Source organism: Leptodactylus fuscus, chromosome 1 (genome assembly GCF_031893055.1).
Source record: "Leptodactylus fuscus isolate aLepFus1 chromosome 1, aLepFus1.hap2, whole genome shotgun sequence".
In the NCBI taxonomy this organism is placed as follows: domain Eukaryota; kingdom Metazoa; phylum Chordata; class Amphibia; order Anura; family Leptodactylidae; genus Leptodactylus; species Leptodactylus fuscus.
Genome location: NC_134265.1, coordinates 191228351 through 191243765, shown reverse-complemented (window position 1 = coordinate 191243765; position 15415 = coordinate 191228351). Strand labels below are relative to the sequence as shown.

The window sequence follows — 15415 nt, the reverse complement described above, 5'->3', positions numbered from 1 at the left end:
AATGAGGGAAGGCACCCTCTTCAGTGGATGGAGTGAGAAGCTGTAACGAACTGTAGTAAGCAGCTGCACATCGCTGGCATCCGCTTACATAGGGAACTAAAGGGAATGGAAACTGAACTGTCACGGATCTGTTGTGTTTAAAGGATAGAAAAGCGTAGTAGTACACGTTTTTCTGTCCGTTTGAAATAATGGAGAGGGGAATGAAGAGGCCACAACGGATTGATTTATTTCTTATTGGAGGCAATGGGTCCGCTGACTGACACGTTTTTATAAGGTAAACAGCTATCAAACGTGTCAGTCAGGCGGACCTACATAACGTGATGTGAAAGCACCCTTACTCTGAGCCATTTGATAATGTTCAGAAGGGCCCTGATGGTGAATGCAGGAACGACTCAGTAGGCAGTAGTGTAGTGGAAACAAAGTAACTGTACTGTAGCAAACTGTATAACTGGGTAGAGGTGCAGCTTCCGGATGGGGGTAGTAGTCTCCCAACTGTTGGGTTTACACAGACTTTGGGATGAGGGATGCTTAGACCAAAATGATATATAAGTGCCTTGTACTCTATTCCAACTAATCAGCAGCAAGCCTAGCCTCAGCCAGTAGATGGTTCCGGAGGCTGGCAGTAAGGAAGTCGATCTGGGCCCAGATACCTTATTAGGTGGGTCCTGGAATAATAGTTCCTGGAAGAAAGGACTTCTTTTCTTCTCCTGGCACACTGTACAGAAGACGACTGATCTTCCCTGTCTCAGGGCTGTCACTTTGTAGAATTGGGCAGATCTTCTCGCTCAGGGGTTGACTAGAACATGGTGGAGTTCAATTGTAACAGTGACAGTACGCAGTGCACACTAACCAGATTCTAACAGTCCTGCAGGAATTTGAGTTTCCAAAACCCCATCAAATGGCCTGTGATTGGCCAGGATTGAACAAAGCCTTAAGAAGATGAAGTGGTGACCAGCAGAAGGGTGAAACCAAGGGAAAACACACTAGGGAAACTGCAAATACATACGAAACAAAATAATATACACATCATAAAGTAACAAGACACAAAACACAAGACATACAAGCAATGTCACTCTGGAATGTTGCAGGTGCTGTCATAATAGAGGGTCAACACTTGCTGCATGTGGTAGGGGGTGCACCAGCTATCTCATTTGCATAAAACCTTAAAGTTGTTTTTCTCCAAACTTACAAAAGTGACATACATAATAAAGGTATGAAGTTTATCATTATAATCTGCTCTATAACAAAGTGATGACAGTTAGTGTGATAATGGGAAAAGTTGCGTTTCCGCAACATAAGACCTCAGCCTAAAGAGGTTCTCTTGGAAGTAGAGCAGACAAGAAGGTGTAAAATGAAAAAAGAAAAAAAAATACTTAGCAGTATTTGCTCCACCAGTGTCCATTCAGTCTCATGCTAGGGCGTTCTTCCTGGGAGTCCCGCATCTCATGTGACCACTGAGACCAATTAGGTACAGGATGTACAGGATTTCCAGAAGTTAGAAAATGAGGCATTGCCATAAGACTGAACAGAATACTGGTGGGGGTCCACGGAGTGCTGTGGACGGGCAAGTATGTTATTATTATTATTATTATTATTATTATTATTATTTAAATTTTATACCTCCTTGGTTGCTACTGGGGTCACTCCAATTTATGGACAACATCTTTAAAGGAGTTGTCTCAGCCTAATTTTAATGTAATTGAAACTAACGTCTTATGGGGGGACATTAAAGTGTGTGGTGCATTAGGGATATTAAAGTGGTTGTCCGGGCTTAATTTTTTTTGATGGTCTTTCTTCACGATAGGCCATAAATACCTAATTGGTAGGGGCTGACACCCAGCCCCATCCTTTGTGTGAACCACTTCTGGCACCAGTCCTGTGCCAAATACAGGGCTGGAAGCAGAAAGCTCTGTCCACTGTATAGCAGCCTTCAATAAGTGCTGAGATGCGGTGTCTGTGCCCGTGGATTGAAGTTTCTGCTTCAATGCCAGTATTGTGTACAGGACCAACCCCAGAAGTGTCCGAGCGCCGTATGTTAGCCCCCTTACCGATCAGGTATTTATGGCCTATTCTGAGCATAGACCCCAGACAACCCCTTTAATATTTTCCCCTAATGCCCCACACACTTTAATGGGCCCCCCATCCCTGCCCCCACACAAAATAGTGGCTCCTTCATTGGTACGCCTTATAGAAGTAATATTTCACTACTCCCCTGTCTGCTCCCTGATCCTGCTCCTTCTTGCTCCTGGTGCACTGTTATGATGTAATTTGCACCTGGAGCAAGAAGAAGTAGGAGGAGCTGGAGACAGGTAAGTATTAATAATTACCGTTATGAAGTGCAATTAAATCTTCACCATGGTAAAAAAAAAAAAAAAAAAAAAACTGTTATAATTTAGACATGTTTAATTAAATCAGTCTTATTGAAATCAAAAACTTTTTATTATTGCAGATCCCCTTTTTTGGTCACATTGGTCTCCATGGAGTACTTGCTCTCAGTCAGAATGTGGAGCAAAAGGCATCCAGATCAGACAACGTACCTGCATCAATATGCAACCTGTAATGTCACTGAGCCTAGAAAAATGTAAAGGGAAAGCCACTGAACGAAGAGTCTGTATCAACCAGCCGTGTGTTTTAGGTAATCCACAGGAGGGAATGGAGTTAAAAGAACAGTTTTATCTACACCATCCTTGACTACCAATTAGCCAGAACAGAGCATTGACAAAAAAAATTGAGCTTCTTTGCAGGGGTGCTAGTTACATGAAAGGGGCTGTCTCAGATGAGAGAACGCCTAAATAGAACTTACTTGCTATCTATAATATGCCAGCCCCCTACTCTTCCATTATTTGGGGCCACCTAGTTATATTGTGTGTCACTCTAATTCTCGAAATATGCGTGAGTTAAAACTTGGTGGTGATGCTGCTAATGAATGGTGGGATCATTTGTACAAAAAATCCTACAATCAACATTTCTTTTTATCTTTTACAGGAAAATGGTCTTCTTGGAGCAATTGGACACCCTGTACAAAAAGCTGTGGCGGGGGGAAGAGTGTCCGGCGTCGGATATGTCCCGGCAGTGCAATGCCTTGTCCTGGACGTTCTTTTCAAATTTACAAGTGTGGAACATCCCCATGTACAAGTAAACTAAATATACACATATATGCTCAGCTTAAAAGGGTTGCCCAAGATTTACAGGTTTGAGGAAGAAGGCCAGAGAAGGTGTAAAAAAACCAAAACACATTCACTTGTCCCTGGTTCTCCAGTGTCCCCCACTGCTGTCCAGACCAGCGGCAACCTGGTAGCAGCAGGACCACACCACGGTGGGAGACACTGGTGCATCTGGGACAGGTGATTATGGGGTTTTCTTGCTTTTTTAACACTTTCCTCAGCTGCTTTGTTCAAAACTGCATATCCAGAACAACCCCTTTAACAATTATTATTTATTACTTTGCTTACTTATGTAGTGTCATCATATTCAGCAACACTTTGCAGACATTGTCAGTCATTATTCCCTGTAGGGCTCACAATCTAAAATCCCTATCAGTATGTCTTTGGCATTTGGGAGGAAATCGGAGAACTCTGAGGAAACCAACGCAAACACAGAGAGAACATACAAACTCCTTGCAGATGTTGCGCTTGGACTCCAGTACCTGCAAGGCAACAGTACAAACTGCAATAAAAACCTACAATAATAATACACTAATCTCCCATTTTATAGCCCATTCAAGACCATTAGAATTTTAAAAGAAACTAGAAGTGCAAAATATTAACATCAACTTAAGAAGCTAAAGAAATGGTTTAGTACGGATAAAGTTCAGATTACCATAGCATCTTATAAAGGTATTTATACACACTGTACTTGTACATGAAGGTATCATCACTGGTACAGGTACAATGATTCTTAATAAGATATACTTACATACATATACCAACCTTGAGAACTTCTCTTATCCCATTCCATCCTTATACCATGGCTAGAGTATATGCACCCATATGTTGTGGCAAAAAAAATCAGAACATCAAACATCCGAAGCATTGTTTTCATGACTGTCGAAGTAGGCGCCCTCCATGTATTGATTTGGCACAACATGTAACAAAATTCTGGTGAATATAGCTATAATAAATTTAATTATTTCCTCAATTCTGTTAAGAATTTAAAACAGTACTATCTTTTGAAAAACATATATTTATAAGAATTTATAAATTCTCCATAACTATAATGTCATTGAAATATTAATAACAATTGATATTTGGAATTAATCCATTACTGTGTTTTTGTATTGTCCTCTACATTTCATAAGCCATGACTTTTTTATTTCCTTTCACAATCCCATATAAAGGCATGTTTTTGTATGTACTTCATAATGGCAATTTTTAATATTCTTTCACTGTATTAGGAAGCTGGCAATAATTTCAGAATGGGGGAAACAATTTGCTTTTGGGCTAATTTCTTATGACAGTGAAAAAAACGGTGGTTTGTCCATTTTGATTGTTTTTTCTGCTATGGTGCGTAATAAATATTTTTATATGTTTGGGCATTTGTTTATTTTTATATTATCTAGGGTGGAAGGGGTGATTGGAAATTTTATATTTCAGATTTTTTTTTAAATAGATTTAAAACTTACTATTTTTTTTACTTTATTTCTATGTCCATTATAGGATGAGAGCAATAGACATTAAATGACAGATGCAGACCTCCTCCTTCAGGTGTCCGTCTGGCTTCACCCGAATGTAAAAAACATGACAGAAGTTTCCTTCCAGCATGTTTTTTACTTTTTAGATGAAAGAAAAAGTTGTGCATGCAGGACTTTTTCTTCCTTTAGAAAAGTAAAGAAACATAGAAGACAGTGTCCGTCATGTTGTTTACATTAAAGTCAATTGAAACAGACATAGATGAAGGGGACTCCGTCTTTGTCTGACACTCTGCTATAGTTATTGTATGCTGCTGTCACCCCATTGATAACGGTAGTGTGAACATAGCCTAAGGGGGTCTAATCACAATACAATATACTTTAGGCCTGTTTTCTGACTACAGTTCCATCTCACCCTCTTGACTATTTTACTTTCCTACAGCACCACCACCAATCATTGACTATTCTAGTGATCACAATATGGAAATCTTATTGGTAACATCCATACATCATTGTGAGGGTTAGGGTGAAGAATGAATAGATTGATTAAAGGGTTTGTCCAAGACCTAGCAAAGTTGGATACTGATGACCTATCGCAGTATGCAGTGTAAGGAGAGCTATACACTGCAGTATTGGCATCGGCAACTGTATCTCTGCTCTCATTGACTTGAATAGGAGAAGAGCATATATAGGATTCAACTTTTGGAGATCAAAGCAGCAGGTTGGCGTGGGGTTCGGGTGTGAGACCCAACTGATTTGATACTGATTGCCTATCCTGTGGATAGGTCATAAGCATCCCAATTTATTATGTCCTGGACAACCCCTTTAAACTCAGTATTCCAGTTTTATCACTGTTACATTTCTATCGAAAAATCTAACAATGAACTACAATACCAGACACATTGACTAGAATAGCACTGGTGAAAAAGAATGGGCTCAACTCTTTTAACTACTTGTTACATTGCAAAATGTAAATCATATGTACATGTAAGCTGATATTTTGTGTCTCTTTTTGACAACACAGAATCATCATGCCATGAATGCATTTGTGCCAACCACACTTTGGTGGTGAAAGTTCAGAGTGCACATGGATTCGTCCAGCGCAATGCCACTGTCTTTATAGATGGAAGGATCCAGGGTACAACTGATCAGCAAGGAATGTTCAGACTTAAAGGTGTCTGCAAAGTTGTGTCCAGAAATATCACAGTGACAATGGACGGATTCTCTGCTGGAACTTTACAAAGCTGGAAGAACGAGTCCAACACTTCTTATTTTCAGTCTGTTTTAAAGAGATTAGGTAGGTTATATATGAATGATGAATGGGTAATGAATAGAGATGAGCGAACAGTGTTCTATCGAACACATGTTCGATCGGATATCAGGGTGTTCGCCATGTTCGAATCGAATCGAACACCACGTGGTAAAGTGCGCCAAAATTCGATTCCCCTCCCACCTTCCCTGGCGCCTTTTTTGCACCAATAACAGCGCAGGGGAGGTGGGACAGGAACTACGACACTGGGGGCATTGAAAAAAATTGGAAAAAGTCATTGGCTGCCGAAATCAGGTGACCTCCATTTTAGACGAATAGTGGATTTCAAATCCGGGTCATATGAGAATGTGAACTTTGTGACTATGAGACAGGGATAGCTGTACAGGCAGGGATAGCTAGGGATAACCTTTATTTAGGGGGGAATGTTATTAAAAATAACTTTTTGGGGCTCTATCGGGTGTGTAATTGTGATTTTTGTGAGATAAACTTTTTCCCATAGGGATGCATTGGCCAGCGCTGATTGGCCGAATTCCGTACTCTGGCCAATCAGTGCTGGCCAATGCATTCTATTAGCTTGATGAAGCAGAGTGTGCACAAGGGTTCAAGCGCACCCTCGGCTCTGATGTAGCAGAGCCGAGGCTGCACAAGGGTTCAAGCGCACCCTCGGCTCTGATGTAGGAGAGCCGAGGGTGCACTTGAACCCTTGTGCACCCTCAGCTCTGCTACATCAGAGCCGAGGGTGCGCTTGAACCCTTGTGCACACTCTGCTTCATCAAGCTAATAGAATGCATTGGCCAGCGCTGATTGGCCAATGTATTCTATTAGCCTGATGAAGTAGAGCTGAATGTGTGTGCTAAGCACACACATTCAGCTCTACTTCATCGGGCTAATAGAATGCATTGGCCAGCGCTGATTGGCCAGAGTACGGAACTCGACCAATCAGCGCTGGCTCTGCTGGAGGAGGCGGAGTCTAAGATCGCTCCACACCAGTCTCCATTCAGGTCCGACCTTAGACTCCGCCTCCTCCGGCAGAGCCAGCGCTGATTGGCCGAAGGCTGGCCAATGCATTCCTATGCGAATGCAGAGACTTAGCAGTGCTGAGTCAGTTTTGCTCAACTACACATCTGATGCACACTCGGCACTGCTACATCAGATGTAGCAATCTGATGTAGCAGAGCCGAGGGTGCACTAGAACCCCTGTGCAAACTCAGTTCACGCTAATAGAATGCATTGGCCAGCGCTGATTGGCCAATGCATTCTATTAGCCCGATGAAGTAGAGCTGAATGTGTGTGCTAAGCACACACATTCAGCACTGCTTCATCAAGCCAATACAATGCATTAGCCAGTGCTGATTGGCCAGAGTACGGAATTCGGCCAATCAGCGCTGGCTCTGCTGGAGGAGGCGGAGTCTAAGGTCGGACCTGAATGGAGACTGGTGTGGAGCGACCTTAGACTCCGCCTCCTCCAGCAGAGCCAGCGCTGATTGGCCGAATTCCGTACTCTGGCCAATCAGCACTGGCTAATGCATTGTATTGGCTTGATGAAGCAGTGCTGAATGTGTGTGCTTAGCACACACATTCAGCTCTACTTCATCGGGCTAATAGAATGCATTGGCCAATCAGCGCTGGCCAATGCATTCTATTAGCGTGAACTGAGTTTGCACAGGGGTTCTAGTGCACCCTCGGCTCTGCTACATCAGATTGCTACATCTGATGTAGCAGTGCCGAGTGTGCATCAGATGTGTAGTTGAGCAAAACTGACTCAGCACTGCTAAGTCTGCATTCGCATAGGAATGCATTGGCCAGCCTTCGGCCAATCAGCGCTGGCTCTGCCGGAGGAGGCGGAGTCTAAGGTCGGACCTGAATGGAGACTGGTGTGGAGCGACCTTAGACTCCGCCTCCTCCAGCAGAGCCAGCGCTGATTGGCCGAATTCCGTACTCTGGCCAATCAGCACTGGCTAATGCATTGTATTGGCTTGATGAAGCAGTGCTGAATGTGTGTGCTTAGCACACACATTCAGCTCTACTTCATCGGGCTAATAGAATGCATTGGCCAATCAGCGCTGGCCAATGCATTCTATTAGCGTGAACTGAGTTTGCACAGGGGTTCTAGTGCACCCTCGGCTCTGCTACATCAGATTGCTACATCTGATGTAGCAGTGCCGAGTGTGCATCAGATGTGTAGTTGAGCAAAACTGACTCAGCACTGCTAAGTCTGCATTCGCATAGGAATGCATTGGCCAGCCTTCGGCCAATCAGCGCTGGCTCTGCCGGAGGAGGCGGAGTCTAAGGTCGGACCTGAATGGAGACTGGTGTGGAGCGACCTTAGACTCCGCCTCCTCCAGCAGAGCCAGCGCTGATTGGCCGAATTCCGTACTCTGGCCAATCAGCACTGGCTAATGCATTGTATTGGCTTGATGAAGCAGTGCTGAATGTGTGTGCTTAGCACACACATTCAGCTCTACTTCATCGGGCTAATAGAATGCATTGGCCAGCGCTGATTGGCCGAATTCCGTACTCTGGCCAATCAGCACTGGCTAATGCATTGTATTGGCTTGATGAAGCAGTGCTGAATGTGTGTGCTTAGCACACACATTCAGCTCTACTTCATCGGGCTAATAGAATGCATTGGCCAATCAGCGCTGGCCAATGCATTCTATTAGCGTGAACTGAGTTTGCACAGGGGTTCTAGTGCACCCTCGGCTCTGCTACATCAGATTGCTACATCTGATGTTGCAGTGCCGAGTGTGCATCAGATGTGTAGTTGAGCAAAACTGACTCAGCACTGCTAAGTCTGCATTCGCATAGGAATGCATTGGCCAGCCTTCGGCCAATCAGCGCTGGCTCTGCCGGAGGAGGCGGAGTCTAAGGTCGGACCTGAATGGAGACTGGTGTGGAGCTATCTTAGACTCCGCCTCCTCCAGCAGAGCCAGCGCTGATTGGTCGAGTTCCGTACTCTGGCCAATCAGCACTGGCCAATGCATTTCTATGGGGAAAAGTTAGCTTGCGAAAATCGCAAACTGACAGGGATTTCCATGAAATAAAGTGACTTTTATGCCCCCAGACATGCTTCCCCTGCTGTCCCAGTGTCATTCCAGGGTGTTGGTATAATTTCCTGGGGTGTCATAGTGGACTTGGTGACCCTCCAGACACGAATTTGGGTTTCCCCCTTAACGAGTTTATGTTCCCCATAGACTATAATGGGGTTCGAAACCCATTCGAACACTCGAACAGTGAGCGGCTGTTCGAATCGAATTTCGAACCTCGAACATTTTAGTGTTCGCTCATCTCTAGTAATGAAGCATTTTTTTATTCAGCTTCTAATGAGGCATGCTGTTTTTGTTATTGTGATCTAAAGAAATACAGTTTTCGTGATATAATGTCCTACTTCACAGACATTGAAGCAAATTCATTATTCCCTCCACACAAGAAAACTAGCATAGAGGGATTATATTTAGGCACATTCTTGGTGCAAGGACCTTTGTTGAACCAAGCAAGCATCTCAAGCCCGCAACTTGTCTGGCACTTTCTGTGAATGTGGGTGGTGTAGGCATCCACACCTATGGTCCGACACATTTGTCATATATATTCCACAATAGAAATAGAACCTGGTTGCAAGAAAACATTTATTTCTACAGGTAATTGGATTAATGGTTGTATTATTATTTATTTAATTTTTTTTTACATTTTTAGAAAAACCATATATAATACAACATCCATACTCTAAAATTCGTAGAGAAGGACATAAGACAACATTCTGTTGTGAAGCTACTGGGAATCCAGTTCCTTCTAAGTATTTCTGGTGAGTTGTGCAGAGAATTAAAACATTTATTAGAATGACTATAACTATAGATTAACCTAATAATAGTATGCACACTGGCATTGTAACCTGTTTTCTATCACACAGAGTTACTCTAGAACTGAACAGCCTCTGTGCAATGCTCCACAGGCTACTTTAGACTGCATGTGTACAGAGATATTTTTCATTAGAACGGCCATTTTAACACATTGGTGGGCCCAATGCAAAGGTTTTATAAGTGGGTGCCCATTCCATCACCACCACTTAAACATACCTGACCAGTGGCGGATCCAGGGTTTGCAGGGCCCTGGGCAATTGATTTTGGCGGGGCCCTACTTACCGGGGGGGTCTCGCACTTCTAACCTGTACCTCCCAACTTTGAAGACTAGAAAGAGGGAATAAAATGTGCAGCGCGCGCAACGCAAATTAGGCCCCGCCCACTTTTATGTTGACTCCGCCCATTCTCATTCATTTTTCATGTGATTCCACACAGTATAATCCTCCTACAGTCACCTGTAAATTATATGTCCCCCCTCCATCTCTCCCCCAGTTTCATATACACCCTTCATCTACCCCTAGTTTCATGCCCCCCCTCTATCTCTGTCCCCAGTTTCATGCCATTCTCCCCCTTTATCTGCCCACAGTTTCATGTCCCCCCGTCTCTGCCCCAGTGTCATGCCGTTCCCCCCATTCATCTGCCCCAATGTCATGCCATTCCCCCCCTTCGTCTGCCCCAGTGTCATGCCATTCTCCCCCCCCTTCATCTGCCCCAGTATCATGCCGTTCTCCCCCCTTCATCTGCCCTAGTGTCATGCCATTCTCCCCCCTTTCATTTGCCCCAGTGTCATGCCGTTCTCTCCCCCTTCATTTGTCCCAGTGTCATGCCGTTCTCCCCCCTTCATCTGCCCCAGTGTCATGCTGTTCTCCCCCCTCCATCTGCCCCAGTGTCTTGCCATTCTCCCCCCCTTTCATCTGCCCCAGTGTCATGCTGTTCTCCCCCCCTCCATCTGCCCCAGTGTCATGCCGTTCTCCCCCCTCCATCTGCCCCAGTGTCATGCTGTTCTCCCCCCCTCCATCTGCCCCAGTGTCATGCCGTTCTCCCTCCGGTCATCTGCCCCAGCATCATACTATTCTCTCCCCCTTCATCTGCCCCGGTGTCATGCCGTTCTTCCCCCCCCCATTCCCTCATCTGCCCCCAGTTTCATGGGCCCCCTACATTATTTTCCACCTAAATGTTTAACACACACACAAAAAAAAACACACTCACCTTTCCTCGCTGCCCCGCAGCTCTCTCACTCATACACATATTGTAGGCGCGATGTGACGTAATCACATCGCGGCTACAAATGCCGGAGCTCAGCGTTAAAGCAGGAGCTGACAGCTCCTGCTTTAAACGCCTATGTATTCAGCTCATCGGTCGATGAGTTGAAATCGGGACATGCCGACAGGGACCATATTGTTAGTTCCGGCCAGCGGTTGCCCGGCCCTGGATCCGCCCCTGTACCTGACACACCCAAATTTAAATGACCCCCACATTGTATAATTCCTTCCTATTTGCCCCATACAATATAAGTGACCATGCCTTTGCACTCATTAATAGTAGGGACATGGCCACTTATAGCAGGGGTTGAGCAAAGGAGGGTTAGTTTAGGGAGTGTAAAGGTATATGTGTTAGATAAAGAAATGTGACATTACTGCCTGAACAATTAAAGAAGAATAGAATACAATTGAAGTTGGGCTTCATATGATAGTCCAGAATAGCGCATTCCAAAATAACTGATGCAGCTGGGGGGGGGGGGGGGTGAGGATTCTTGCAGATGGGAGTGGGAGTATCTGATTATATAGGAGGTTAGTCATAGATCACTGTCAGAGCAGAAAGCATGGGTATGGTGGTAGATAAAGATGAGGGAGGAGATGTAGGTAGGTGCAGGGGTCTGGACATCATTGTGATGGAAGGTGATACATTTAAATTGTATTCTATAGTGAACAGGCAACCAGTGCAGTTTCTGCACAGACTGGGATCATCAGTTAGGGGGTGTTCACACTACCGTTGGTGTCCGACAGGTAGTGTCCGCTCCTAGTGTCCGCTCAAAATCTGTCACGGACATTAGGAGCGGACACTAGCTGTGTCCGTGACACCTGTCATTTATTTAAATGGGCATCGGGTGCGTTCTTTTGCACTCCGCGCCCTTCCTTCCCTGTCCGCAAGTGAAGATGTCTGACTTCTCAAGCGGACAGAAGAACCCTGCATGTCGGGTTTTTCTGTCCGCTTGAGAAGTCGGACATCTTCACTTGCGGTCAGGGAAGGAAGGGTGCGGAGTGCAAAAGAACGCACCCAATGAGATGAGACTGGCTGATGCATTCAGCATAGGTTGTACAGGGGAGAGTTTAGTGAGGTGAAGACTGACTGGTAGGAATTTATAGTAGTCAAGTCAAGAATAAATCTGGGTGACAATAAAAAATTTTGCTGTTTTTATAGTAAAGAAGTCTGGAAATATTTTAGATTCAGGGGGTTATATATGAAGGGGGAAGCGGGTGAGGACTGTAAAGGAAAGTCAAACATACCCAAGACAGTATGGTGCAAAAAAATATACCATCACTGAAAAAAAGGCAATGAAAATTATCTAAGAGACATGAATTCCACTTAAATAAAGGCATAGTATATACAAATATGAATAAAATCAAACAAAAATTAACAGTCAAAAACGTTTATTGAAATCATATCTGGTGTCCCATTGTTCTGCTGAAGCAGTCTCTAATGTCTATTCATACTGTAAATGTGCACTATTTGACTTTATATATGTCATTTTCAGGTATCACAATGGTACACTCTTGGACAAAACTAAGATGAAATATGACAAAAGCTTAGTTTTGCGGAACATTCAGACTGCACAGGCTGGTACATACCAATGCAAAGCAAGTAATGGACTAGGTGTCATCAAGTCTTCTATAGTCCATCTAACAGTCACAGGTGAAAAAAAACAATAAATACCTTATTATCCTTGTAATTATTATTTTTTTAAATTTTCTGACAAATGTAATCTCCTTTTTATTTACGGTAAAGGTGTATCCCACTGTGACAGGTTCCCTCACGAACATTTTATCAAGCTACCAGCTGACTGTTCTCAAACTAAAACCGGCTCTAATTTCTACAATGTAGGCAAGTGTCCAAATTCACCGTGTGTTGGTCTTCTAAGCTCCGACCTTCAGTGTAAAGATAAAGAGGATTACTGCTGTGGTGTGAAGCGCATGAAGCTACAGGAAGTTAAGTGTCCAGGGTATACTCTACCAATTATGGTTGTTGTAGAGTGTGGGTGCACCCAGTGCACACAGCATAAGGTTTTAGTCCGTGGACGGGTCACCGCATATGATACTGGTGATCCACTTCAGTTTGGTCAAATTTTTATGAATGGAGAAAACATGGGCTTTACAGGTTACAATGGAGAGTTTACCTTAGAAGTGGCAGTTAAAACAAATAGGTTAGTGGTTAAATTTGTGGACCCTCAAGAGAAATTTGTGGACACCATAAAAATCATTCCATTTGATCCGAAAGGAAATGCCATATACCAGGACATAAAAATAATGAGAAAAAAAGACTCAGTTAGTCTTAATCCTTCAGTGACAAACATATTTCCCCTAGGAGAAATAATTGGTGAAGATCCAATTGGAAAGCTAGTAATACCACCCAACTCTTTTATCAGAATTACTGGAGACTCTTATAGTGGTACAGTAGAGGCTAGTTTAACTTTTTTGGATCCCAGAAATATAAGCACTGCATCTGCTGCATCAAGTGATCTTAATTTTGTCAACAGAAATGGAGACATCTCTCCTCTCAGGACATATGGAATGTTTTCTGTAGACTTCAGGGAGAAAGGTACCAATGCAGTGCTCCAAACTGGAAAATTGGAAGTGCACTTGGATACAGAACAAATAAAGATGCCGCAACATCTAAAGGAAATGAAACTCTGGTCTTTGAACCCAGAGACTGGACTATGGGAAGAAGAAAGTACTTTCCACATGGCAGGAGAGGGTAAGAGGAGAAAGAGAGAAGAAAGATCATTTCTAATTGGACAGTTAGAAATAAGAGAGAGAAGGCTTTTCAATTTGGATGTGCCAGAGTTTAGAAGATGTTTTGTTAAGGTACGCACCTATATGAATGAGAAGTTTATACCTAATGAACAAATTGAAGGAGTTGTGGTGACTCTTATAAATCTGGAGCCTATGCCAGGTTTCTCATCAAACCCTAGAGCTTGGGGTAGATTTGACAGTGTTATAACAGGAAGGAATGGAGCCTGTCTCCCTGCATTTTGTGATGCACAGCAGCCAAGTGCCTACTCTGCATATGTCACTGCAACAATGGGTGGTGAAGAGTTGGAAGCAGTTCCATCTTACCCAAATTTAAGACCCAAAGTAATAGGAGTATCCCAGCCTTATTTATCAAAACTAAACTATCAACGAACTGATCACGAAGACTCTGCAGGTAAAAAAACAGCTTTCAAGTTCAATATTGCCAAACCAAACCCCAATAATTTTGAAGAAACAAGTGGCCCAATATATGCTTACAGAAACTTGCGGCTATGTGAAGAAGCCTCAATTTCGGACAACCATTTTCGATTCTATAGAGTAGAGGAACATAAGTATGAGTACAATGTAGTACCTTTTGTTGAAACAGATTTGACTTCATGGATTGGTGGTTATCTGTCTTGGTGGCCAAATCCACAAGAATTCCGGGCCTGCTATTTAAAGGTTGGTATACAGGGTCAACAAGAGTATATAGTTCGGTCGAGAAATATTGGAGGAATACATGCAAAGACTGTAGGCCAGCTCTATGGCTTGAGGGACATCAGAAGTGTTAGAGATATGTCAGTAGATGGCAGTTCAGCAGCATGTCTAGAATTCAAGTGTAGTGGAAAGCTTTATGACCAAGATTTACTAGATCGCACTTTAGTAACAGTGACTCCTCAAGGAAGCTGCCATGTTGTTGAGGTAAACAGACTTTTGAAGGACTACCTCAAACGTCACCCACCAATGGCTTTAGGAAATGACACTGGGGTATTTAATATGTTGGCTCCAGTTGATCCCCTGGGGCATAACTATGGAATATACACAGTCACCGACCAGAATCCAAGGCTTGCTAAAGAAATTGCTATTGGTAGATGTTTTGATGGTACTTCTGATGGGTTTTCAAGAGAAATGAAATCCAAGGTGGGAATTGCTTTAACGTTTCAATGCCAAGAGAAACCCATTACAAGAGAAAGCTTCTTTCAACGTTTACTTAATAACCCAGGTGAAACTCTTCGTGATATTCGGCGTGACATGCAGGAAAATGAACATAGAGAGATACCTTCTCGCATTGTACCTTATCCTGTATCTAGCGCTTTATCTTTTAGGCAGAGTAGGCAACCTTCTGCCAACCAGAGAAGACCTCGTTTGACATAAAAAAAATATATATATATATATATATATATATATATATATATATATATATATACTTTAAAGTAGAAGAATGAATGACTTATTGACACAAGAAAAATTGTGACATTGAACACTTAACAAAGAGATGAAACCAATTATTGACAATTATGGTTATTTCACATGTACTATTGTGCTGACTGAGCAGTTAATGTGGAAAGCAGCCTGATAAATAGAAAAAGAAGCATTTTTAAAAAAAATAAGGTATGGTACAATGTTTCTTATAATTGCTTGTTATATTGATTTA

The 15415-nt window shown here is 43.1% G+C and overlaps 1 protein-coding gene across 1 annotated transcript in view; it reads left to right on the top strand.

The window, feature by feature from the left end:
- The window catches only part of CILP2 (cartilage intermediate layer protein 2), a 37881-nt gene extending 22746 nt beyond the window's left edge, over window positions 1–15135 (top strand). The window contains exons 3-8 of the mRNA XM_075280451.1: window positions 2450–2635; window positions 2986–3135; window positions 5652–5924; window positions 9591–9699; window positions 12510–12667; window positions 12761–15135. Coding sequence (XP_075136552.1) covers window positions 2450–2635; window positions 2986–3135; window positions 5652–5924; window positions 9591–9699; window positions 12510–12667; window positions 12761–15135 — 3251 coding nt within the window. The remainder of the gene's footprint in view (window positions 1–2449; window positions 2636–2985; window positions 3136–5651; window positions 5925–9590; window positions 9700–12509; window positions 12668–12760) is intronic.
- The last annotated feature ends 280 nt before the right edge of the window (window positions 15136–15415 follow it).